The following is a 26,276-nucleotide window of genomic DNA, read 5'->3' on the forward strand; positions in this document are numbered from 1 at the left end:
TACATTTTGTAATAGTCTCTATGGAGAAAACAGTCGCAAACAGTTTCACAGTGTGCGCATGCACTCAAGTTTTGTTAAGGAGGGGATGAGGGAGCGTGGAGTGCCTCACAAAACTCACGCAGTGCAGCTTTAACTTTGAATACTAAATGCACCTGTTACTATAACTAAATATAGAATATAAAATGCAAACTCACCTGGTATAATGGTGAATTTGGTCATCTGAGTAAGCCAAGCGCTCCAAAACATGTCCGAAGCTGCAGCCATTTTATTTGACTCAAATCGTCTCCGCAGGTCCTTGTTTTCAATTTGGTGTAAGCACATTATTACTGGGTAATAAATGCCAGCTACACACTCTTGTCCCTACGTGGAGTGAAGTTATCTGTCTGGATTTTGACTAGCCATTGCTGACGCCCTGTATTATCAGCAGGGAAGCAGTTGAAACTAATACAAGAATTATATCATTAAAAAAGTTAGATCTAGGTACACAACAGTGTAATGCTGAACCTCCAACTCTTTTTTCAGACCAATCACCTCTTTTTGACCCTGAAAATGCTCATTTTTCCTGGCTTCGTAACAACAACAATGGACTGGAAGTCAGAGCCCTCAAAAAAAGTGGCAGGAAGTCTTTGTGCACGTAGCCAATTATTTATCCACTGACTCAGTTCATTTGTCACTCATGGATTTATTCATTTCGGCTCTGAACCCTGTCATCTCATCCAGTGTGGATTGTATGGGCCACTCTGTCTGCTTGGCCTAGTGAAGGAGCGCTGTTCGTGCGAGCTGCTATATAGTTAGCATTGAGGTTGGAGAGCTCCGCTGGAGGCTAGCAGGGCTCCGCTGAACCACATACTCTTTTTTGCACAATTTGCACACAACTGGGCTTTAGTTCTCCATCTTGTGTATTTTTTAATTAAAATGAACGTGCTCAAAGACTTCTCCTCAGCTTCTATCATTGTAGCTGGTGCAGCAGTATTATGGGTATACCGGGAATGCGTGCAATGGAGAAAGGTTCTGCGCTGTTTGCGGTGCAAAAAAGAAGCGATTAATGCAATACATTTTTTTTAGTGCATTAATTTTTCCTGTAATGAATGAATCGCAATTAACAAATTAAAGTGACAGCTCAGTGAAACTCACCGAGGTGGATGTGTGTCTGGTGGTTGAATGCAGCATTAGCCACTCAGGACACAGAACACAATGCATGTTCATATGCTGTAAAAAAAAAAAAAAAATGCATCCAAAATTGCACTGTAAAAAAAAAAAAAAAAAACATGCGAAACACAGAGGCCGCAAAAAGTGAACCGTGATTTAGCGAGGGACTACTGTACGTGAATTACAATTAGTTACCATTTACTTGTTCTCACAAGGTAAAAAAAATGTAATCATTTGAATGTCAAAAATTGTAATATATTGGTATTGTGATATATTGGACTGTTTAATATCGGGCTTTATTGGGATGTATCGTATCGTCAGATCCATGGCAATGCACAGCCCTAAAGCCAGCCCAACCTAAGTCAGAAGTTTGGAACCATTTCATAAATATTTAAGTAAAATGTGAAAGATCAATACTGAATCAAAATCGAATCGTGATTAATCAATTCAAAACCGTATTAAATGAAATCGAATCGATTCTGGAAATTGGCCATGGTCTGAGTTGAATAGGAACAATTCAAATGAATGTATACAAACAGAAAAAGTATAAACCTATAAAATGTTCAATGTGTCCTTAAAATTTAGATATACTTCACAAATTCAAACTGAGGATAAAGAAAGTCTATTTGAATTATTCTGCTCTCTGCGTGTAATACTGTTACTACCTGTCACTGTGATTGATCTTAGGCTTGAAGATCTTTTTGTAAATACTCACTCATTCAGAAAGTGTGAGCAAACGTTTCATAGAACCTCTCCCCTATTTGTTAGCAGTTAGTAACAAACGATTCCTGAATTTTTGCTCTCATTGAATTCATTAACTTTCTTCTGACAGCGAGGGTCTTCAGAAAAAAGCCCCTGGTAATAAGATATCAGCAACCACTCCACTCCCTGGAAAAAATGGAAACCCAACTTTTGCTGCAGTAGCTGCTGGTTATGATAAAAGCCCAGGTGAGTGTGCAGCAGTGAACTGTTTATACTGTCGTATGTTTTGGGGTTTTAATGTTGTCCATTCATCAGGTGGATCAGGTCCAGGAAAAACTGAAAACCATAGCAAGACCCTGGCACACATGACCTCAGTAGAAAGTGACAGCTCTGACAGGTAACTGGAGAATTTAGACACACGCACACACGCACACACGCACACACACACACACACACACACACACACACACACATCCCATAAAACCCAAGCACGACTGAGGAGAAAATGCAAACTCATGGGCAATTATGGGCACACCACGGCTTTAGCACACAGATATTCAAACATAAAAAAGGTGTGGAACCTGGGCTGGGCTAGCGCTTCGAGATGATTATGTTTGTAATTTGCGCCATATAAATAAAGTTGAATTGAATCATCATGAGATGCAGGACAGGAAAGTAGGGCAGGAGGAGAAATCAAAATAAAAGCATGCCAATCTAATTTAACTGGAGCTCTGGACTCTGAGTTAACCTGAGTGGACTTTGGTGTGTTTTCCACAGCTCTGGATTATGGAGTCCACTTGATGTCACCAGTAGTCCGAGCTACCATTCTGCCAACTCATTCTCTACATTTGGGCCCAGCAATTCCTTCAACCTGACGGGAGGTGAGTAGACGGCCTGAACGAGCTACAGACCAATGCTCTGAGTCACCCAGCTGAAATATGCATGTGTTGATTTTAGTTTTCAGTGGAATGAATCAGCCAAAGATGCCTGAGCCTCAGCAGAGCTGGCCTGAGTTTCCTCCTGTTCCACCCTCCTCCATCTGGCAAATACCAAGCAGTGACCCTCTGCACTCCTGGCCCAGCAGCTCCAGCTCACCCACTGCACCCACAGCAGTAAGACCCCCTGCTTCTAGTCATATTAGGGTTCACTAAAGTCATTTAAAAACATTCTACATTAAAAATGCCACTTCTACGAAGCCCAAGACATGACATGGTGAAAAATAAAATGTATTAGTGGCCACGAAATACTAATTTGTGACCACAAAATACTAATAACGTTCCTGGTGGTTAGTGTGACTGGTTGCTGTAGCAACGGCAGATGCATTTCTATGTTGTTTGTGTTTTATAATTTACAGTCTCTACTATAATTTGATGAAACAATGAACACGTGTACAATATGTCTAAAAAAATAAAGTTGCTTTAACGGTGTGACAGGGTGCCACCCTCCACCAGGGAGTTGGCAGTGTCTCTGCTATGGCGTCACATTAGTTTAAGTGTTGGTGCTTGAGTGGCAGACAGTTGGTTGTGTATGAAGAAGAGGAAGCACCTGTAGGTGTGGTTAAAGGAGCTTGTTTTCCTTGGTGGGCGGTGCCTGTTTTGTGCACCAGTTCCTTTTTCAATTTGATTTTGGGGTTAAATATTAAGTGTGGGTGAACGACGCTGGGCGGGGGCAATTCACTTCTTCATTACAGTGGGTTCAGTCAGTCTTTAGTCGGTCCGCACAGTGTGTTTGTGCGTCGCTGTGTTCAAAAGAGGAGCAGGAGCAGAGCTCTTCCTCCAGCCTGTACGGGTCGTATCCCATGGAGGTTTTGCTCTGGAAACCCTCTTCATACCAGCCAACCTACGAACTATTGTTTGAATAAAACCTGCATCAAACTTTCTGTCTACCTAAGTCCCTTCATCAGGATCCTACTGGATCTGTTCTACGCAATTGAGGAAGAAAATGAAGCAGCAACAAAACAAAACACGTAACTTCCTGTTTAAAACAGCCACAGTATTATTTTGTGGCCTCAAATTATTTTTTTTAACATGAAATGCCTGGGGCTCCGTACAATTTAATAATAAATGAACCTGACTTTATTATTCATAACCATGTCTGATCTTTGGAAATCAAACTCCTACTATTAGTTTTTATTGATTTGATTTGGAAAATATGTTTTTATCTATTTTACTCAGTTTATATGCTGTGTTTTTTTTTTTAAGTCACTCCTTGGAAACGCCCGCAACCTGTGGTCTGCAGCTACCCCCTTTGGCAGCTCCATTTGGTCAACAAGTGCTGAATCGACCTTAAATCCCTTTTCTGCAACAACCAGCTCTGCAGCTCTGCCTGATCTGGTTAATAGTTCCCCCCTGTCCCCTCCACCCCCTCCATCGACTGCTTCTTCCTACATCCCGTGGAACATGTGGCGTCCCAGCTGGAACCGCCGCAGCTCTGAGCCCTGGCCGAGCACCTCCGACAACAGCAACTGATCAGCCCCAAACAGAAGATCTGTGCGCTATGAAGCAGGTTTGCAGATGAGAGAAGGTTTGAATTACCTCTGAAGGTCACCAGCTCTACAGTTAGCTTTCTGCTGCTTTTATCCCAACCAGGCAGAAAGGCTACTTTTATTTGGATTTATTTTTAACAGGTGCCCAAACGTAAAACATCTTTAGTGTGCTGCTGAGAAAAGCTTGTGTAGCTTCATTCCTTTACAGTTGGATGCCTGTCACAGAAGGTCAGTATTACACAGGAGAAGACGTCACTTTTTTTACTCATCCTTTGACTTCCATTCGGTTCAGAGTTTAAGTTCATTTGAAAGTTTACAAGAAGAATTGATAAGATTTTATTTGGTACCATACATCAATAATGAATATTCCGTTCCAATTGTTTATCATCAACATGCATCAGAACGACAAGCTTCAGGAGCATTCATATTCTCTGTTTTAAAAATGGACTCTGCCTTACTAACGGCCAAGTCACCTGTGGGAATAAATTGGTCTGGTGATTTAAAGTATTTGAGGTTTATATTGTTAGCCTCTCGCCTCTGTTTGGAAGCAAATTTAAATAAACTATTTCAGCAGGCATGTTTTTTTTCTTTTTCTTGTAATGCAGTGATCTTTGTGATGAGGATCCTAATGTCCACACAGTGAGGCAACTGGGCACAGTTACTGGTCTGGTGATTTCAGCAAGAAAACACGACAACATTTAAAATATCTTAAAAACAACTTTTTATAGCAAAGTCAAGCACTGAAAATAAAGCATCACGGAGAGGAGGAAGTAATTCATTTGCTGCTGTTGCATCATTCAACGACTTGAATAACATGATGCAGCCTTGCGTATCGACTGATACCGATATTGATCCGATACGATATCAGCATGAATCATACATGCCTTTATTACTTTTTTTTTAATTAAAAAAAATACTTATTTTGTAGTGTTGAATGTTAGAAAAGACTTGATCAAGTGATGTTACTCAAACAGAGAACAATAGTCAGCAACAGTAGGTATGAGAAAAACTGACCCATTTATTATTGATCTATTGGTTACATACATTTTAACCTCCAACATAAGATCTACAGTATTCTACAATTGAGTAAATTAAATAAAAAATGAATAGGGGGAAGAAAAAAAATGGAAATTTGAATCCAATATTCGTTTTGATATTGTATCCGTGGACCCCTACAAATATATGGATGGTGGAAAACTGACAGAAAAAAACCTAATATTCCCAAGTAATCACCACAAGGACTACTGCTGTTCTGGTTCATCTGATCCCGAGTAATGACGGTATAACTTTTATTTGGCTCAAATATTAGTACGTTTACATTTACAGATATGTTTCTACTGGCTACCAGAAACATGAACACTCCTCAAAGCAGGACATCCTTGTGAGTAAAGGTTAAATAATAAAAAGCAGACGAGTCAGGCACTATTTTCCATTAACAGATAGAAAAGCTTCTACTCATCAATGATAAACCTTCATCTAAAACTTCAGTATAAATTTCACCTGCATCACTAACAACCCTTCACACATTTAAAGCTATTGTGTATTAATGCTGCTCTCTGGTGGACAGAACTGAAAAAATAAAGTCCATTTTACTGTCGAGGTTGGAAATAAGAATACACATAAAATACGACTGTTTGAAGCTTTCTCAAAACATTAGGGATATAATCATGAACTTAAAATCTTGTTAAACAAAATACATTAATCTGGTTTTCCTTTCTTTGCGCACTAATGATGCAAGATTTTTTACAAGCATGCTTTAGATTTGAAAATAAATTCTCATGTTCTCTTTCTAGGTTCTAATAAATGTATGGGTTTGTATCTCAGATTTTAAACCATTAAATTACTTTTGTAAGGCTTCCTTCTTACGATGATCAGCACCAACACAACAGCAAATCTTTTGGATTTTCTCATCCCTTTGTAGACTAAAGTTTATACATTTGTATAGCAAATTTTATACACAAGGCACTAATGTGCTTTACACGATTAACCCTTGGGGCACCTTTGGGCGCCAAACGTACCTTCACCTATGTAATAATCGTGCTGTGTCTAATCAGCGTCTTGATATGCCACACCTGTGAGGTGGGATGGATTTTCTCTGCAGAGAAGTGCTCACTAACAGATTTTGACAGATTTGTGAAGAATAATTATGAGAAATAGGTAATTGTGTATATAAAATATGTTTTAGATCTTTGAGTTCAGCTCATGAAAACATTGAGCCTAAACAAAAGTTTTGCTTTAATGTTTTTGTTCAGTGTATAATAAAAAAAAAAAAACCTTTATATCTATGATTAGGTCTGGAGTTGTTGAAAAGATCTGATGAGAAAAAAAAGGGGACAAAATATTTATATATATTTTGAATATGCTTTTAGGAAGGGTACCATTTTGGTACCGAAGCTCAAAGAGTATGGTTTTTCCATAAATACTCGTAGCTCTAAAAGTAATAATGCCTCAAAATCAATGTGCCTATCATATATTGACCTACTCAAGTCTGTAATAACTTCATATCAAATATTCCACTTTGTACCCTATTTTTGAAAAAAAAGAAAAAAATGCACATTTTGTGTTTTTGTCATTTAATGTTTTTTTAATCAGAAAGGGCATTAAAGCATTTAAAAAAAATGCAGAAATAAAATAACTTTATATCTTTGGTGAGGTCTTGAGTTGTTGAAAAGGTTTGATGTGAAAAAACATACAATATTTTTAAGACAGTTTTATGAAAGGGATCGTTTTGGTACCTAAGCTCAAAGTGTGTAACTTTTTAAAGTTGCCCCAAGGGTTAAAGGAGCAACAGAAAACATTTTTACTCTTCTGGGTGTTATTTTTTACATGGCAGCCTGAGGGACTGAATAAGCATTTGACTTAACTTCACTACATCACATTTGGTCATCACAGATGCATTGTTGGTCTTCTTGAGTTCATTTGTGCGATCAAGGACCATCATGCCACGCCCAATTAAACCCTGCAGCTCCACACGAACAGCACAATTGACGCTCTCCATCACAACGCTGTTATCAATGCAGGCGGCCATGGCGTACGCGTCATAGGAGACGAAGCAAGGCCCAAAGTACAAGTCTCTTTTATTCTTCAGAGCATCTTGAGAGTAGGCTGAGCATTTTGAAGTTATGTTCTTCATGAAGCGAGCGGCCGGCGTGTCCTGGTTGATCAGCTCGTCAAAGAAATCCTATAAATCACTGAAGTTAGTGTGATAGGCTACTTGTGTATTTGTACTCCAGTGCCATTCTTACCCATGTCAGCCCATTCCTGCATGCAAATTCCCATGACGCAATGTGAGTTGGGCAATGGAATTCTTCTAGAACAACATAAGCAGACTCTGGATCCATTGCAAAGTTAAACTCTGCACAGAGTGTCACATTTCCTTTTCCTGCAAAGACAGAGGACCATAAAAAAATCTGAGCATCTCCACAATCTGTGCCGTAGCCTACCTTCTGTGTTTCCACCCATGATGTAGAGATCTTTCAGCTTTTGGGGGTAAAGTGGGTCCAGTCTAACAGCCAAAGCTAGATTAGTGAGAGGTCCCAGTGCCACCAGAGAGACCTGTGGAAAGCATGGTGACAAGTTTCATGGCACAACAACTGAGGACAGGTCAATGCACATTCAAGAGAAGAATGTTTAATTCCCTGTCAAAACATCAGTTCCATCCAGACAAGCATCGACTCGGTGCAAACCTTTAACATCTGGCCTCTTAAAGGACCATAGGGCAAGATTTGTGAAAAAATAAAGATTCTTTTTAAGTCTTTTAATACTAATTGTTGATGAAGCGCTCCCTATTGCTTTGAACAGATTGTGTGATACATTTTGTACTGATGTTCCGGTGTCACGGACTGAGTTTACCTCCGTACTGAGATTGTAACCTAACCCTAACCCAATCCAATAAACATTAAACACGTGTCTGTTCACTTTGAAAACAAAAATAAACAAAACTGAAGATATATATATATATTTTTTAATAGCAAAAATTCACATTCCAGTAATGCGCATGTGCATATAAGCTCATAATCGATCTCAGCACAAGGTAAACTCAGTCAGTGACACTGGGTCCAAATTTCCTGCGCAGTTCTGCAGACGTGATGTCAAATGAAAATGGTGCGTGTTCTCGATGGCTTGGAGAGTCGTCCCACTACCGGAAATAAAGAAGAAGAAGGACGTCTTGGAGACTGAAAGAAGTCAAGCACAGTAGACTAAACTACTGTTTGGTGGTTCCACAGATAAATGCAGAGGCATGTGCACAAGTCTTGCAATAAACAGTCACATGAACAACGAGTAAATAAAAAAACCATGTCACAGTTAGAGTGCGGATCGGGCCACATTTTCTCGTCCGAGTCCGACCCAACAGTGAAAACCTCATCTTTCTCTCGAAGAAATGACATTTGTATGTTTGTTTTAGTGGTACACACCAATTTTATTAACAAACAACTGTTAATGTCAACATTAGATCAGCGCACGGGTAACAAGAGGCCTTTAAACATAAAAGGGCGCAGTGCACGCAAGAGACCCATTGGATCTATTTACATAATTCATGTATCAAATATATGGATAATCCATGTTATTGTGCAGAAAAAGGAATATTTAAACGGTGTAATCCCTTATAATTGTCCTCCTTTGCTCCATTCTTCCTGCACCACAGATCCTGTTCGCATCCTCTCGTCTCACTGTGCTCCGGTGCTAAACAGTTGATGCGCACCCCTGCGGCGGCTTGGCTGATGGCTGCAGTTACCCTACCCACCGTGGTGTCACTATGGAGTCTGATTTATAGATCCTGCTCTATGCTCCTTTAATTTACACAGATAACATATTTCAAATAAATAAGTTGACCTATAGGGCGCCGCCCCACCACTCACCACGTTAGAGTATATCTGTATTTAGATCATCAGAATAAATATTATATAGATAATGATTATAAGTAAAGTTGTTTCGCTCATCTGTCTGATTGGTGACGTTTTTCCGCCTTGAGACGCACTATATGTTTACCATTCACTCTTGTTAAAAGTTGTACATGCGCTGTAACTCCTCTTCATACAAGTCTATGGACGGGGGCGGGAGCGGTGTGGGGGTGCAGGAGAAGCAGAATTATTTAATTTCTCTTTCTTCATTTTGCTTCTCTCCTTCTATCGTCCCACGATGTCACCTGTGACGGACCACTGTGACGTCTGTCACCCCACCCCCCACCCCGGCACATTTTGGAGTTGTGTGTGTGTTTAATGCTAAACTGGGGAACCATGTTACAGTTCAATGTACAGTTCTTCACATACTGTATGTAGTTAACAGTTATTATATGTTCCATATCAAGCTTTCCCACATTTTACCATTTAAAAAACCTTAAATCAAGGGGTATACTGACAGAAAAAGGCTCAGGCACCCACACCAAAAATATTAAAACCTATATTTTCATTGATTAGGAAGTCTAACAAGATAACAGAAAAGAAATTAGATTATAGATATTTGTTTTTAGTGTATTTTACAGATGATTTAGGGCCAGTTATCATAAGAGACGCTAACAGAACGCTAACATGAGGAAGGTTAAGTTTGATTTGGTTATATATTTCAGGCGCAGTAATTGTGATTAATTGTAATGGAACTTTAATAATTGAGAATGCAATAGTAATTGACTTTCTGAGAATAAAAAATAATTGGAATTGGAAAAAAATGCTGGTCACTGTAATCCTAATTGAATTGTAATTGAACATGGATAATTGAAGACGTAATTATAACTGAAAAATGTAATTGATCCCAACCGTGGTTATCAGCAATAAAAGTTTCAACGTATCTATTAGCAGAACAGATAATCATTATCAGAGCGTAACAGCCGCTCACTCTTACCTGATCCTTGTTTTCAGAAACCAATCTAAGCATTGCTTTGACCGCGTGCTCTCCCTGAACTTTCTGCTCCCACTGTGGATCTTTGTCCACTATCACGTCTCCAAGTCCATCACTGCCAAAATGGTCACTTAAAGAGTAGCTGGCTCCAACCAAAGGACCAGCAGAACCTCGAAACACTGGAATCTGTTTGGGAAAATGAGTCTTTATTGTTGACCCATATCTAAGAGTAACATTGATCAACAGCTGAACATTTGCTTCTGTAAAGGTACCTCGGTGCGCTCGCAGACAGAAAGCACCTTCAACACGTTTTGACACACGTTCTCCACTGTAGCATTTCCAAACACGCAAGTGATGCCCAAGACCTTGATGCCAGGTGCTGCCAAGGCCATCATAATAGCTTGAGCATCATCGATGCCACAGTCTGTGTCAATGATCACGAGCTTCTTTGCCATCGTCTGAGCTCTGTAGAAGGTTTAAAACACACAACACACACATATAGTACTGTTTCAGCTGTTACTTCATTTAACAACAACCATTATAGAGTGTCTTTGGGCCTCCGGAGAGAGAGAACATTAAATAATGAGGTTTGTCTCCTCTGTGGATCACTGTTGATTCACTCAGTACAACTCATATAGTATGGGATATCACACCACATAACATTTTGTTTTTAGAAAGTGTCTATTCGTACGGTTAAATGTTCTTGCCGCAAGGAATTGTGGGTCAGCATTATCTCGTCTCCATTTGTAAAGGATGCATTAGTGGTTCCTAGGCTAAAGGAGTTAAAAAAGGAAGCATTGAGCCGCTTTTCCTGAGCTTAAAGAGAACTTGGACGCTCTTTAGCATGGCCACCACTTAAACACTTCCGGGGGTGAAGTAGGAAAGCTAGGAAAGGAGATAGGAGGGACTATTCGGATGCAGCCATAGTCTTAGTCCACTAAAGTGACTTTTTTTTGTGTGCGTCTTACACGAAAAGATAAAAAAAACATTAAACTTGTTCTAATATTGGGGCAAAAACTAAGAATAGTAATCGATTTTCTAGAAAGAAAAAGGTATTTAGGGTATATTTCAACGCTGTTAAACACCAATCTGAGGACCACACAAGAATAAATGGACTTTGAAAATGTTTCTCCCGTTAATAAAAAATAACACCTGATAAATTATAACCTTTGTGTTTTGTACCATTGTTAATTTGAACCATGTCTTAGCATTTCTTCTAAATTATCAGGAGACGAGGTTTAAAAATCATGAAGAACTCCGACCGACACACTTACGTTGTCTATGGACTTTGAGTGAAGTTGTTGTGAAAGAAACATCTTCTGTGACCGCAGGGGGCGACAGTTCCAACTTTCCTTAGTAGACAATGAAGCAGAGAAGAACAGCTCTCCTAAGGGACCTTTACTGCTCCTTAAACAATACAAGGATGACGCCCTGGTGGTTAAAGATAGCATTTTTTGATTTATAAAGGAAAAATAATGTATTTTACAGCGTTCGTGTTCAGGTGCCCACCCCTTTTTGCTCGTAATGGTATAGTCCGGACACCGGAAGAAGACTCAGACCAATGTTGCCAAGTTTGGCTGAATTACGTGTGTTCCGCTCACTGATCTGTGTTGTGAATGTCGAACGTGTCAATTCAATTCAAAACAGCTTTATTGGCATAAGAAACAAGTTTACATTGCCAAAGGAAGTGTGACATAGAACGATGTACACACAAAAATAATAAATATTTAACAAAAAAATAAAATAGCTGCGTTATTCTCTCTTTATCTCTGTGATCTTGGCAGTTTTTCGGTAAAACAAGATCCGAGCAGTGACTACAGCTGTTTACTTGTGCAAAACTCCCCTTAGTACACAACAACAATTGTCTCTGTACAACAAAACTGGCTCAGATTAGTTATGTTGTTTTAAAAAATAAATTAAAAAAAAATTCGCCTGCTGAGCAAATACACTGCTCTTCAACAAGGAAAACATTTGCTGTATCTGGCAACATAAGAAGGGTCGAGAGGACGTCTTCTTGACTCGCGACTCTCGCCTCAGATCTGACATTTCTGGGTCTCTAATGACTGTCAGTGTGTGGATAGTTTTAGCAACCAACGGCTTTTAGTCGCTACCGAAGAGCCAATGAGCAAAGCAGTGTTTTTGCATGCTGGATGGAGCCTAATGCAGCAGCTGATCGGACTGTGTGTGACTAAACAGACGGTCTGAATCTGAACCAAGGCTGATCGTTGAGAGAGATGCTGAGTGAGTTCATATCAATTGAAAATGGGATCAAAGACCGCAGGGAATGATGCTGTCATCTCGTTCAGGGCCGGGACTCTGATTTAAGGGTACCTTTAGAGGAAATTCATATCACAGAGGGTGAGATTATTGCAAGTAAACAAAATATGTTCATATGTATTTAAAATACGCATTTGAAGTAATATTTTGCACGGTTTTCACGGCACGTTATCAAACCGAAAGTCGCCATCATGGAGGTATTCAGCAGGTTACCAAAGCAGATCCAAACGTCCAACGAAAGGAAATGGTGAATTATTACCATGTTTTTGGTCAGACCATGAAAAACATTTAGAGTTTTATAGACTGCCAAAAGTTAGAACGAATCAGGGAGAACAATGTCAAAAGTTAACAGAGGAAAGGAGGCGCTTGTGGCTAGCGAAGCTAAACCAGGATCTACGAGATAAAAATCTGAATGTTCCAATTTGTTCAGCACATTTCTTGTCAGAAAAGTGAATTGTTGATAGCAGCGGCTCTTAACTAATAACTAATAATTTTGTAGTGTGATAATAATATAATTCATATCAAGCTACTGCATGTGGTTTTATTGACGTAATATAATCACATTTAAATGCCTGCTACAGTAGCAACACAGTTTTTAAAATGTAGAGGTAAAATGTGCTGTATTTCTCATTGTATTCCAGGTAAAAGGTTTGATGTTTATCAAAAGGATGACCCAGATTGTGTAAGGGTTAAAACCAGGTACTTGATGATATCAGGATACATAATAGACAGAAGACTCTCCGGGTCGTCATTGATCCAAGACGAGGGAGCCAACTCGTGTCCATCTGCACCACCAATAAACCCTAACTTTTCCAAGTCCTTCCCTGTATGCCTTTGCATTTATAATGCATTTTGAGGAGCTTTTCTGTGGTTTATCCATTGCAGTGCCTCCAATATGGCCGTGCATCCGGGTTACCGCCCAGAACGTGACGTCGGTGAAAACCCTCTACATTAGGATACTAACCGTTGGGAGCAGCCATTATCCCTTTACATGGGTTCCCACGTACCTGATTAGGCTACTCTAATTTTCATTTTTATTAACGTTTTTGTTGTACTTTTGTCCAAAATTGCGTTTTTTTTGTTGTTGTTTTTTCATGGACAACACAAAGATGTGTGTCAGAGCTATTTTGGACGTGTCTGTTGTTGTGAGCCGTTGTTTTGAGGTCTTGCTGCTCATTGTTGCAGCCACAGCCGTTAGGTGCACTATGGCAAGCCATTTTCACATTTAATAAGTAATTGTAAATATTTATAATTCAATTTTGACACATTGTTTTTCCAAGTCCACATATTCATAATGTAATTTTGATTAGTTGCAATTCTAATTCTTGATATTTACAATTCTGTTCTCACTATTACTGTATATATCATCAATTAAATTCTCACTAGTTGAAAATACTATTGTACGTATATATCTGAAACTTCATTATAACTAGTAGAATTGATGGGTCATAGATTAGGCAGTGGCTATCCGTACGGTTGCTGTATTAATATACCAACATTCTATCGGTACACAGGCCCCTCATTGGCCAGTTTCGGTCACGTGACTAAGACTAAACCTTACCCTGAACCTAACCCTAAGACGCTACGTACGTGTACTTTGGTAAACGTACCAATAGCACCGGGGGTTGTCCCTACGACAACCGTACAAATAGACACTTTCTATATAATATGAACTTTACTGACAGTCTTTTAGTCTATTTTAGTTTATATTTATACTTTTCTTACATTGAAGTATTGAGCACTGTCACCACTGTTTTGTTGTTAAGTCTTATAATTTATGTTGTCGAAAGTACTTGACATATTGCAAACTGAAATTGTCTATAGCTACCAACAAAGTTACCTGGACTTTTACCGTAAGTTTCCTAAATGATGGTTTTGCATGACCTTTTTGTTATTTTCTATCATTATGTGAAACAAACTTTATCATCCATTCACAAACTTCTCTTCTTTATGATTGTGATCAGAAAATGATTAATAGTTTTTTTGTTGTTTTTCAGGTAAGACACTGCCCTTTTAGCTCTGCTTAGGTCCGTCACCCATCATCTGATCTTCAATGCCCAACACATCAAACCTGTCTGGGCCAGCAGAGCCGTCGAGCCCTCAACGACCCGCTGATGGCGTAGAGGCCCACAGTTTGATCAGGTCCCTTGCCCGTGATGCAATGAGAATGAGGCGGGCTTCGAGTGCCGAGCTCCACCTACCGTGGACCTGCCCGGTCACACACTCCCGTGAGAAGTTCTACACAGTGTGTTCTGACTATGCATTCCTGAATCAGGCTGCTTCTGTGTACCATCCACCAAACACAGCCAGAGAGGCACCTCCAAAAGAGCTGGATGACAGGCCACTTCTGGTTAAGTCCAAAACCTCCACTGACTTCACTGACGGTCCTACCGGAGGTTCTCATGTGGGATCTGACGAGGACTGTGACATAGGCGATGTGTCATCTGCTCACACCAAGCCCATCTTGGCCTGGGAAATTGATACAGCTGACTTTAATGCTGTGTTCACCAAAAAGATGAGAGCAAGTAAGAAAAAGGTTTTTTAGATTAAAGGGGACATATTATGCATCTCCATCTCCATTTGTTCTAAGAACCCCAAAAACATAGTATTTGAGGTTTATTTTCCAAAACTTGCCTGTTTTCCAGAGTATTAGCCTCTGAAAAGTCACTTTCTGAGCAGTTCTGAAACCGGGCCAATTTGGGGCCTACTTATGCATATTCATGAGTGGGCGTGTCTATAGACGCTCACTCACTTCATGTCTATCTCTTTTACAGGGTGATCAGTGATCACCAAAGTGATTTTATTTTTGCTATCCACACATGTTTTCAGTCAAAAAACTGCACATTACATTAAAACACATGGCCATTTAAGAGGATATTGTTATTTTGAGTCCGTCTCAGCACTTCAGGGTCTGTGCATCTCAGCAGCAGTCATTCAAACTCTCACTGGAGTGTTAAGCTGCTAAGTCACTTTCTCCTCCTTCGCTGATCCTCTAACTACAGGAATAGTGCATTTAAGGTGATGATCATTTGTTTTCTCCACCTGCTGCATCAGATTGTGTCACAAACACGTCAGATCAGCGATACGAGGCGATATAATTGGTTCGCTAATTCACAGTCACAAGAGCGGAGTACACCTCCACATGAACAAATAGTGCTTACACTACAATGTACGTCCACTGTGGAGGCGCGGCACCAGCAGAAGTAAAGTTCTGTATTTAGTTAGCGTGACAAACAATAGTGGACTTTTGCAAAACTTTTCATCAGGTTGAGGGTGGAGTTACCAGCGGAGGGGTGGGATTTGACTTGTGACGTCACAAATCTGGAAAATTTGAAACAGAGCCATTTTCTTTATGTTGTAAGACTTACAAAGACCACAAAAAAAACGACTGGATGGATTTATTTCACATTTTGTGTGCCGGTGGGCACTTAAGTTACCTCATATTTGATCAAAAAACTGCAGAAGTGGATTTTTCATAAAATGTCCCCTTTAAATTCACTGTGTTTTTAAAGTATATTCATTGTTTTTCTACCTGCTCTGCAGCTGTTCAGTTCTTGTTATAGTCATTTCTAAATATTGTGTTTCAGGCAATGGGAAGAAAAGCAGCACCAAGAAGATGAAGTCTTTAGACAGACCAAGCCATAATCTGCATGACATCCTGCCCAAAGGTTCGCTGGAGGAGCTCAAACAGAGGAAAGTGCTGGATCTCAGACGATGGTAATTAAATAGTCTATATACTTAAAGCTGCAGTCTGCAACTCTTATAAAAGTAACTGTTTGTCATATTTGCTAAAGTTGTCACTATGTAAAGACAGCTTTACATAAAAAAACAGGCTCATTGTTTTTATTGTGTTTATTTTAATGACTGCCCTGTACAGTGTCCTTGGGTGTTTTGAAAGGCGCTTTTAAATAAAATGTATTATTATTATTATTATTCATTGAGCCCCCCCTGCTGCTCCTGTAGCCTTTGGCAGATTGCCAGAATGCACCGCGACCGAGCAAAAAGAACCAATCAGAGCCAGGATTGTGTTTGACGAGCTGTCTGACAGCTGTTGCTCACAGGCCCCGCCCCTTTCCCGGGCTAGAGCATCGTCTTTTTTATAGCGTATGGTCTGGGGGAGTAGAAGATGGAATTGGTGACTTTTCTGCTTGAAAGGTAATTACTGCTGCTTGATTTATATTATGTTTGATTTGTAGTTTTTACACTAGAACTCTGTGGTGCATGTGTTGTGTGCACGCAGCAGAATACGTTTGGGCTGCTGTAAGTGATACTGTGTTGTTGCTGCTGCTGCTTAGGTGTGTGCACATAGAGAGAGAGAAGCGTTGCAGTAATATGCTTTTAACAGAGCATGTTATATTACTGTTAGCTTGTTAGCTCCTCTGAGGGAGGGACTTTGAAAAGTTTGGAGGCAGGGCAAGAGAGCAGCGGGGAGAGAGGGATCTGAGAGTTGTGGACTGCACCTTTAACTCGCATTGAGCTGAGCCTCATTTGTGGATGGATTTTGAATTTCACCAGTGTTTTATCCTGAATGAAAAAAGAAAAATATGCTTAAAAAGCTGAGTAAAAACCTGTTGGACGTTTGTAGACCCCGTCAATAATTTGCAGTTACTGGAACACAAGAAAAAACAAAACATGCAAAAATAGATCTTTGATTAGCTGCTCATAAAAATAGAGCACAATATATTTTTTTCTGTATTTGAAATAAAAGGATTCAGTTTTGTTTTAGTCTTTTATACTGCTCAATAAACTGTTAAATTACCTTTATTTTTATTTTTATCCCCTGTGTTCTTAACATCAGACGTGGCAAAAGTACTAGTCTTCAGTACTTAAGTAAAAGTATAGATACTTGAATAAAAAAAATTACTCTGATAAAAATATGGAAGTTGATCCCTTACTTGAGTAAAAGTAAAAAAGTACATACTACTAAATGTACTTAGGTAAAAAAAAATGTAAAACAAATCTCCCTTAGACAGGGTTTTTAAGACAGCAAATTCCATGTTTTTTTTCTTTTTTTAAGAACTTGTAGAATACTGTTTCATGGAAACAAGTTAAATCTGTTACCTTTGGAAAATGTACTACTTATAATAAATAAACTGTGTCAAGAAAAAAAAGATGCAAATGTTCAATAAAACCCAGAGCGGCTTTGAGTTTAACATTTTTAAGAACTCAGGAAAACATTAAATCTGTTACCCTTGATGAAGTCCTGGATGATTTAAAACAAGCACTTATAGATACAATTTGTAAATAAAATGTTTCAAGAAAAAAAAATGTAAGTACTCAATTAAACCCAGAGCAGCTTGGAGTATAACATTTTTTAAAAACTTGAAAATATTAACCATAAAACTAAGGCACCTGCCCAACAGAAAAAAGCTCAAACTACCAACATTTTCCAATTTTAACAAAGACTAACTCCACACGGTAGCCAGCTTCTGCCTATATAGTGTAAATAATCAGCACACCTATCAAATCTGTCACATTAAAGAACAGTTTTGGTCTTGGAATGTGGTAAATTAAAAAACTGATAATAAAAAATAAATTATAATTTAAAAACCAAGGTTAAAAATACATGACACTTTTTTTTTAAACATGAGCAGAAGCTGGGTGTGTTTAGCCCTGAGAAGAACAGTGTCAACTTTTGGAGCATTTCAACCATCAGGTGTATGCTAAACTTGTCCTATCCCCTTTTTTACACCCATGGTCACAACATTGCTAAATCAGGAAACCTCCTGTTTTTGGTCACATTTGGCAACCATTACATGGGACCTTATGTGGAAACCGCCATTAAATCACTTTTAAAAAATGATTTATTTGATTTTATGTTTTGCAGGTACTGCATCAGCCGACCCCAGTACAAGGCTTCTTGTGGAATTTCCTCTTTAGTGTCCTGCTGGAACTTCCTTTATAGCACTCTGGGTGCAGGGAGGTGAGTCACACACAGTCTGTCCACATATGATGTCAAAGCCATGTCAAAGCCATTTCAGTGACGTGTGTAATATGTGTTTGTGGTTGTGCTGTTAGTCTTTCACCAATCTCTCAGGAGGAGGCTCTGCACATTCTGGGCTTTCAGCCGCCTTTTGAGGAAATCAAGTTTGGTCCTTTTACTGGAAATGCTACTCTGATGCGGTACATAAACTGTTGCTGCATGTCTTTGAAAGGACACGTAAAGTAAGTCTGCAGTGCTCTTTAATTGTAGCATTTTTCCAGGTGGTTCAGACAACTCAATGACCACTTCAGAGTGAGAGGTTGCTCCTACATTCTATACAAACCACATGGAAAACACAAGACAGCAGGAGAAACAGGTGAGTGCGTATGCGCTAGGGATGCAACAATATTCGGTGATTTACCGAACCGTTCAATACGTCCTGTTCGGTTCAATGTTCAACGGCAAACAATGATATTTGTGCAGCAACGCATGCTGTGTGATCCCCTCAGGAGCAGAGACATGAGAGCAGCACATTGTTCAGGCTCAGTGCCATGCGCTGCTCATGCCGCCTTAGGAGCCAATCAGAAGTTTCCCAGTCTCCTACTGGCTCCTGGGAAACTTTCTCCACTGTCAGAACATTGTGTTTGCGGCACGGATGAACCTGTTAACCTACTTTCTGCTGGGCGTTTGTGCGACTTTTCACAACCGTCCACTGCCGACAACAGTCCGCAGCCAGCCCGGGAGCTGGCGTGGATCCTGCTGCATGTGTTTCAGACTGGAGCTGCAGGAGCCCGTCTATAGAGCTGCATGTACATGGACCCTGCGTGCATTAGTGATGCGCGAGCAAGGATTTTTTCAACCCGCGGGGCCTCGCATGTACGGCAAAATCTTACCTGCACCGCCCGCCCCAAGCTGCTGCCTTTATTTTCAGAATCTGCCCCGACCCAACCCAACGTAGAGTTCAGTTTGTGTAAAGAAAAAATGTTAATGCCACATGATGTGAGCTGTGGGCCTGAGTGCCACACAGCCAATCAGCGCTGGCTCACAGCTGCGATGCATTCACGGACAGTTGTAAAATAGCAGATACCTATACTTTCAGTTCATAGGATTTCCCGAACCAAGATTATTTGATCATTTCTTCACCCGCACCGCCCCACGGTCCTTGCGGGTAGTCCGCTGACCCACGCATCACTAGTGTGCATGTACAGTGGGGCAAAAAAGTATTTAGTCAGCCACCAATTGTGCAAGTACTCCCATCTAAAAAGATGAGAGAGGCCTGTAATTTTCATCATAGTTATACCTCAACTGTGAGAGACAAAATGAGAAAAAACATCCAGAAAATCACATTGTAGGATTTTCAATGAATTAATTGGTAAATCCCTATTTGGTCACCTACAAACAAGCAAGATTTCTGGCTCTCACAGACCTGTAACTTCTTTAAGAGGCTCCTCTGTCCTCCAGTCATTACCTGTATTAATGGCAGCTGTTTGAACTCGTTATCAGTATAAAATAGTCACACTTGTTTCTGGTGTCCTTTGACAGCTCTTTGGCCAAGACCAAAGAGCTGTCAAAGGACACCAGAAACAAAATTGTAGACCTCCACCAGGCTGGGAAGACTGAATCTGCAATAGGTAAGCAGCTTGGTGTGAAGAAATCAACTGTGGGAGCAATTATTAGAAAATGGAAGACATACAAGACCACTTATAATCTCCCTCGATCTGGGGCTCCACGTAAGATCTCACCCCGTGGGGTCAAAATGATCACAAGAATGGTGAAAATCCCAGAACCACACGGGGGGACCTAGTGAATGACCTGCAGAGAACTGGGACCAGAGTAACAAAGGCTACCATCAGTGACACACTACGCCGCCAGGGACTCAAATCCTGCAGTGCCAGTACATGTCCAGGCCCGTCTGAAGTCTGCTTGAGAGCATTTGGCTGATCCAGAAGAGGATTGGGCGAATGTCATATGGTCAAATGAAACCAAAATATAACTTTTTGGTAAAAACTCAACTTGTGTTTGAAGGAGAAAGAACACCATACCTACTGTAAAGCATGGGGGTGGTAACATCATGCTTTGGGCCTGTTTCTCTGCAAAGGGACCGGGACGACTGATCCATGTACAGGAAAGAATGAATGGGGCCATGTATCGTGAGATTTTGAGTGAAAATATCCTTCCATCAGCAAGGACATTGAAGATGAAACAACAATGATCCAAAACACACCGCCTGAGCAACAAAGGAGTGGCTTTGTAAGAAGCATTTCAAGGTCCTGGAGTGGCCTAGCCAGTCTCCAGATCTCAACCCCATAGAAGATCTTTGGAAGGAGTTGAAAGTTTGTGTTGCCCAGCAACAGCCCCAAAACATCACTGCTCTAGAGGAGATCTGCATGGAAGAATAGGCCAAATTACCAGCAACAGTGTGTGAAAACCTTGTGAAGACTTACAGAAAACGTTTGACCTCTGCCATTGCCAACAAAGGGTACATTACAAAGTATTGAGATGAACTTTTGTTATTGACCAAATACTTATTTTCTATCATAATTTGCAAATAAATGCATAAAAAATCCTACAATGTGATTTTCTGGATTTTTTTTTCTCATTTTGTCTCTCATAGTTGAGGTATACCTATGATGAAAATTACAGGCCTCTCTCATCTTTTTAAGTGGGAGAACTAGCACAATTGGTGGCTGACTAAATACTTTTTTGCCCCACTGTATATATGTATGTTTATGCAGATGATGGTTTATGTGTGTCTGCGTATATGTATGTATGAATTTATGTGTTTTGTATGTGTGTGTGTATAAATATATACATATATACAGGTATATTAGGGCTGAACGATTTTGGAAAATAATGTAAATGTGATGTTTTTTTTTCCCTCAATATACCGTGGCCCAAAAACCGTGATGCATACCAAACCGTGGGAAAACTGTACCATTACATCCCTAGTATGCACTGAGCTGCTGTGTCCACCATAGGTCAACTTCACCTTCTACCTCTGTCTATGCAGCGGAGGGAGCTCTGATGAAGTTGACAGATGGACTCAAGGATGAGTCCATGGCCTACATCTACCATTGTCAGAACCACTACTTCTGCCCAATGGGCTTTGAGGCCACACCACTCAAAGCTGCTAAGGCTTACAGGTTAGACTTTTTTCATCTGTGTGAAAGCTACAACCAAATACTGGCCCAAATTAGCCCACATGCTAATACTTCAGCAAACAATGGCCACGGCTACATGATGTTTTTTTTTATATTTTGGAATTAGTTATTTCGAATTAAATTTTTCGGAATTAAAGTGTTCTTTGTGTCGACATGGAATTAATAATTCCGAATTGAGGTTTACATAGAAAACCGTTTTTTTCAGCTTTATTTAATTCCGCTTTAGGTCTGAGGGTTGGGAAGGGCTCTCATGTGACGTATTCACGTCTATCGAGAAAAAACACACAACAGTCGTTTTCTTTTTGGCTATAACATAGATAGAAGACCACATGATAACTGTGTTCACTTTATTTTGATTGTAGTTTTGAAGGAGCAGCTCGTCAATAACACACTTCACTTAACTTCGGTCCACGGAGCAGAAGAAGGAGATAGGGCAGCGGAGAATCAATCAAATGTTATTTATAGAGCACTTTTCATATATACAATATAATTTAAAGTGCTTTACATCATTAAAACCTTACATACAATAATAAATACCCCACGCAAACAATCCACAGGAAAACCCCCCAACAAAATGCACCTCAAAGTGCGCTCACAAAGACAACAACTAACAGAACATCCACTCCTACAAACCCCATCCACCGCGCACACACACACACAGGGTAAAAGAAGGACAATGGCACCTGGCTGGGTACAGAGGATCTAGGTAAGGAGAGATCACAAGGAGCCGTCCGCACCAGGAGCAGGACACAGACCGTGGGCACAGGACGACAAGACAGAGCCCCCAGCACAGCAAGATAGCAAGGGGCGGGGGGCGACCGTGGCTCAGGTGGTAGTGGGTCGTCTTCTGATCGAGAGGTTGGGATTTCGATCCCAGTACCTGACTATGTGTAGAAGTGTCCTTGGGCAAGACACTGAACCCTAAGTTGCTCCCAGTGGTCGACTCGCGCCTTGCATGGCAGTCCTGTCCCACTGGTGTGTGAATGTGAGAATGATTGGGTGAATGAGCTGATATGTAAAGACTGCTTCAGTGTGGTGATAAAGCACTATATAAAATCAAATCCATTTACCATTTACCATTCACTATCACTGAGGGCCCACGAGGCAGAGAGCACCACTGCAGCCGCGGTCCATCACAACCACTAGTGCAGACAGCTCCATCCGAGGAAACACTGGGACAGCAATCCTAAAAGATAAACCTAAAACTATAAAAACAACATAGAAGATAACAATCCTAAAACTATAAAAACATAAAAGATAACAATTCTAAAATGAATGAATAATTAATTAAGCTCATTTGAAAAGGTGGGTCTTGAGCCTGTTCTTGAAAATATGACTGTTCTCTGCAGCCCTGAGGTGCTGGAGAAGGGAGGCAGATGACCTTCGGTCAATCAAAGCCAGTGGTTAATGCAACGCCTGTTCTACCATCAGTATACAGGACGTTGAGTAAAAAAAATCAAGTTATAATGTTCCGCGTGTCATTAGTGAAGGCTGGGGGGATGAAAGACCCATAAACCATAAACTCTTGTATTACCCTCAGAGGGACTATGAGAAGGATTTATTAAAGGTGCCGTCCTTTTTGAAAGAAATAGCTGTACTTTCTACTCCTTACATTTTAAAAATGAGCTAATTACTGTCAAGACCTTGTCACTCAAACTAAACACACCACTACCAGTTTCTGCTGCTTGTGAGACCAAAAAAGGCGTGTTTCTATTCTAGAAACCTGGAGAAGATGATTCTATTGAGGCTAAATTATACATGTTGGTAGTTTGAGCTTTTTTCTGTTAGTCAGGTCCCTTAGTTTATGGTTAACATTTTTAAGTTTTTAAAAATTTTAAACTCAAAGCTGCTCTGGGTTTAATTGAGCATTGGCATTTTATCTACAAATTGTATTTATTATGAGTGCTAAATTCTCCAGGTGTTCAAAGGTAAGCGATTTAACTTCCATGTACCAGTTTTTTTTTTAAAGAAAACATTTTGAATTTGCTGGTTTAAAAACCCTGTCTTATGATTGAAGGGACATTTGTTTTATATTTTACTTTTTTACTTACATTTAGTAGCATATACTTTTTTACTTTTACTTAAAGCTGCACTACCGGATTCTTGAACCATGACAGAGGGGCATGGCTGAATTTGAATCGTAAATCCCGTCCCCCACTTTGATAATCCTTCCCAGTCTCCTCCTCTCACAGAAATGCATGAAATTTTGCATGAGAGCTGAACGTGCACTACTGGTGAAACACGTCGCCACGCATAAGGATGCACACAAAATATAGGAAAATGGAACATTAGATGACCTCTAGAAGGAAAACAGCCACTTGCGCGTCCAAAGTTAGTCCAAGACTGAAAACAAGTTTGCACTGTGCACGCGCTTCACTATATATCGTGGCAGCCAATGAGGAGGCTCCTTCGTGGGCCCTGTTTATCCTGCCTTTCTCTAAATCCTGTGATTGGAGCTGGAGGGGGTGACAGCCAAGATTTTGTTTTCCGGGGGTTTATTAACTAAAATACTTAATTTTAAGGCACAGACAGCACACAGACGTACAATTCTTTCAGAAATTATTACTTTTACGATATACTATATGATGCTGATAAGAATTTTTTTTGAATTAAAGAAAATAAATCGAGTACCCCAGCTTTAAGTAAGGAAGCAACTTCAATACTTATACCAGTCATTTTTTTTCCAAGTATCTATACTTTTACTTGAATACTGAAGACTAGTATTTTTGCCACCTCTGCTCAATACCAGTGATGACTCAGGCACATTGTGGTTAGCTTAGCACATGGCTGCACTGTCTGAGCAGGGTAAAAAAATGTAGGGTTATTATTGAATAGAAATATGCAAACACACATGTATTTGTATCTGTTCATACTCATTGGTGGTTTTGTCTCATGTGAAGGGCTCCACTGCCTACAAATGAAATGGAATACTGGATCTTAATTGGCGAGCCCAGTAGAAAACATCCAGCCATTCACTGCAAAAAGTAGGTGGTTGCTTTGGTTTGCGTGTTTTGTTTTCCTGCTGTTGTCTAGCTGTTAACCTGACAGACATTTCATAGATGGCTGGACATTGTGACTGACCTCAACACACAAAATCCAGAGTACCTTGACATTCGCCACACAGAGAGGGGGATCCAACACCGCAAAACCAAGAAGGTCATCTCAACACAATGATCTTTATAGAAGTGTATTCATCCGTGTGTGTGACTGTTGGATTTTTGCCTGGTTTGCAGGTCGGCGGCAACCTGCACTGCATTATGGCCTTCCAGAGAGTAAACTGGCAAAAGCTTGGCCCCTGGGCACTCAACCTGAAGAACCTTCATCAGGACTTTTACCACCCGAAAGCAGAGCGGGCACAGGGGAGGGCGGTCGAGGCCAGCGAGGAAAGGATGACGTCCTCCAAGAGGCCAACACATTTGGGACGCTCACAGAGCATGGGAAGTCAAAAGGACAGCAGATGGAAACAGCTGTCCAACAGCACAGAGCACAGACAGAGAAGCTCCCCCGAAGACAACCTAGAAGAGAACATCACAGACTGAAAAGGTTGATTGGACGATGGGAGGAAAACCAGGCAGGCACCAAGTGGTTTTTGTAGTTAATTGTCAACAAATGCCACAAAGAATCACTACAATCAACTATTGTTTAAACATTGTATAAATGGGAAACCAATACTGTGCTTTCAGGTGGGCTGGATCAGAGTAATCCAAGTTTTTTTGTAAAAGAAATTTGAAAATTTTTGTCATTTATAGATAATTTACAATTCATATCTTGGAATATGTAACAAAACATTAGTCACAAAAATCAATAAAAATGTTCTTCAGAGCTGTCAAAGGCTGTCACTCATTTCTACTTGTGCCACGTTGACGCTTTAAACAGGTAAGAAGACATCCTTACCAACTAATACACCATGTCTGTCATAAAGAAACTTCAAGTAATTAATATTAAAAGAAGACATGATGAACACCATCAATTTATTTACAAACGTCAAAAATTCAACTATATAATGTTTCTTCTTATTATGTATTACATCTGACAGCAGTGCACTTTAGATTCAGTTAAAAACTTCACACTGATGACAATGGGGCAAATTGCTCCTGTGGATTAAAACTGATGTAGTGCTTCTACAGAAATATTGTTTAATAACCACAAATTCTCCAAATAAGTAACTGTAGTGTTTGCTAACTTCATGTTGGTAAAACTCACTTTGAGGTAATTTAGTTTGCAGATTATCTGTTTATTCAAGCCTGTATTATGTGTTCATGTATCATGATGATAACATCTTAAACTGCTTTTACTGCTAATTTTCTGTTGCGATGTTTAACGTTTGGTCTCATGCAAAACTATTTACAACTGATGTGTGACGTCAGCAACTGTTTAGATTATTTATTTAGTATTGTTTTTAAGAAAACAAGTTGTTTAGATATCATTTTGTGTAGCTATCAAGCAAAGGTCCTGCAGGTGCAGCAAAAATGGTTATCAAGAAGTTTCCAGTTGAACAAAAATAAACGTGTGAACAAATACAATTCCTTCAAAGCACAATAATATAATGATTAACTAACTGCACTTTTACATTTTTTTTTTTTATCAACACCTTTTTCAGGTTTGTTACCCATCAGCTGTGATCTTTCACTGCAGGCTTTAGCTACCCTGTTATTCATCTTTGCATGAACTGTAATTTAATCACAATTTCTGTCATTTTAAAAACCTTGTTAAATAATAACTATTTACCTTTTTGTAAATAAAG

At 39.9% G+C, this 26,276-nt stretch overlaps 3 protein-coding genes across 4 annotated transcripts in view; 2 read left to right on the forward strand and 1 right to left on the reverse strand.

Annotated features, from left to right (window-relative positions):
- Window positions 1-4,913, forward strand: part of tmem131 (transmembrane protein 131) — a 50,429-nt gene extending 45,516 nt beyond the window's left edge. The window contains exons 37-41 of the mRNA XM_028443915.1: window positions 1,982-2,097; window positions 2,167-2,248; window positions 2,629-2,732; window positions 2,809-2,963; window positions 4,053-4,913. Coding sequence (XP_028299716.1) covers window positions 1,982-2,097; window positions 2,167-2,248; window positions 2,629-2,732; window positions 2,809-2,963; window positions 4,053-4,319 — 724 coding nt within the window. The 3' untranslated portion in view covers window positions 4,320-4,913. The remainder of the gene's footprint in view (window positions 1-1,981; window positions 2,098-2,166; window positions 2,249-2,628; window positions 2,733-2,808; window positions 2,964-4,052) is intronic.
- Window positions 4,914-5,392: 479 nt separating this feature from the next.
- LOC114461927 (probable uridine nucleosidase 2) lies at window positions 5,393-11,579 on the reverse strand. The gene is made up of 6 exons (XM_028444428.1): window positions 11,446-11,579; window positions 10,444-10,636; window positions 10,175-10,357; window positions 7,780-7,891; window positions 7,582-7,718; window positions 5,393-7,517 (listed from the first exon to the last, which is right to left on the reverse strand). The coding sequence occupies exons 2-6, from the start codon at window positions 10,624-10,626 to the stop codon at window positions 7,152-7,154; spliced, it is 981 nt and encodes a 326-aa protein (XP_028300229.1). The 5' UTR covers window positions 10,627-10,636; window positions 11,446-11,579; the 3' UTR covers window positions 5,393-7,151.
- Window positions 11,580-12,164: 585 nt separating this feature from the next.
- Window positions 12,165-25,363, forward strand: LOC114462513 (basic immunoglobulin-like variable motif-containing protein). 2 transcript variants are annotated; one of them, XM_028445403.1, is made up of 10 exons: window positions 12,165-12,412; window positions 14,446-14,973; window positions 16,036-16,165; window positions 18,276-18,371; window positions 18,467-18,571; window positions 18,653-18,747; window positions 21,382-21,514; window positions 24,433-24,516; window positions 24,592-24,688; window positions 24,766-25,363. In XM_028445403.1, the coding sequence occupies exons 2-10, from the start codon at window positions 14,502-14,504 to the stop codon at window positions 25,069-25,071; spliced, it is 1,518 nt and encodes a 505-aa protein (XP_028301204.1). In that variant the 5' UTR covers window positions 12,165-12,412; window positions 14,446-14,501; the 3' UTR covers window positions 25,072-25,363. The 2 variants fall into 2 exon arrangements, with proteins under 2 accessions (XP_028301204.1, XP_028301205.1); XM_028445404.1 differs by lacking the exon at window positions 12,165-12,412 and adding an exon at window positions 12,421-12,529.
- Window positions 25,364-26,276: the final 913 nt, after the last annotated feature.

Source organism: Gouania willdenowi, chromosome 4 (genome assembly GCF_900634775.1).
Source record: "Gouania willdenowi chromosome 4, fGouWil2.1, whole genome shotgun sequence".
NCBI classification, from domain to species: domain Eukaryota; kingdom Metazoa; phylum Chordata; class Actinopteri; order Blenniiformes; family Gobiesocidae; genus Gouania; species Gouania willdenowi.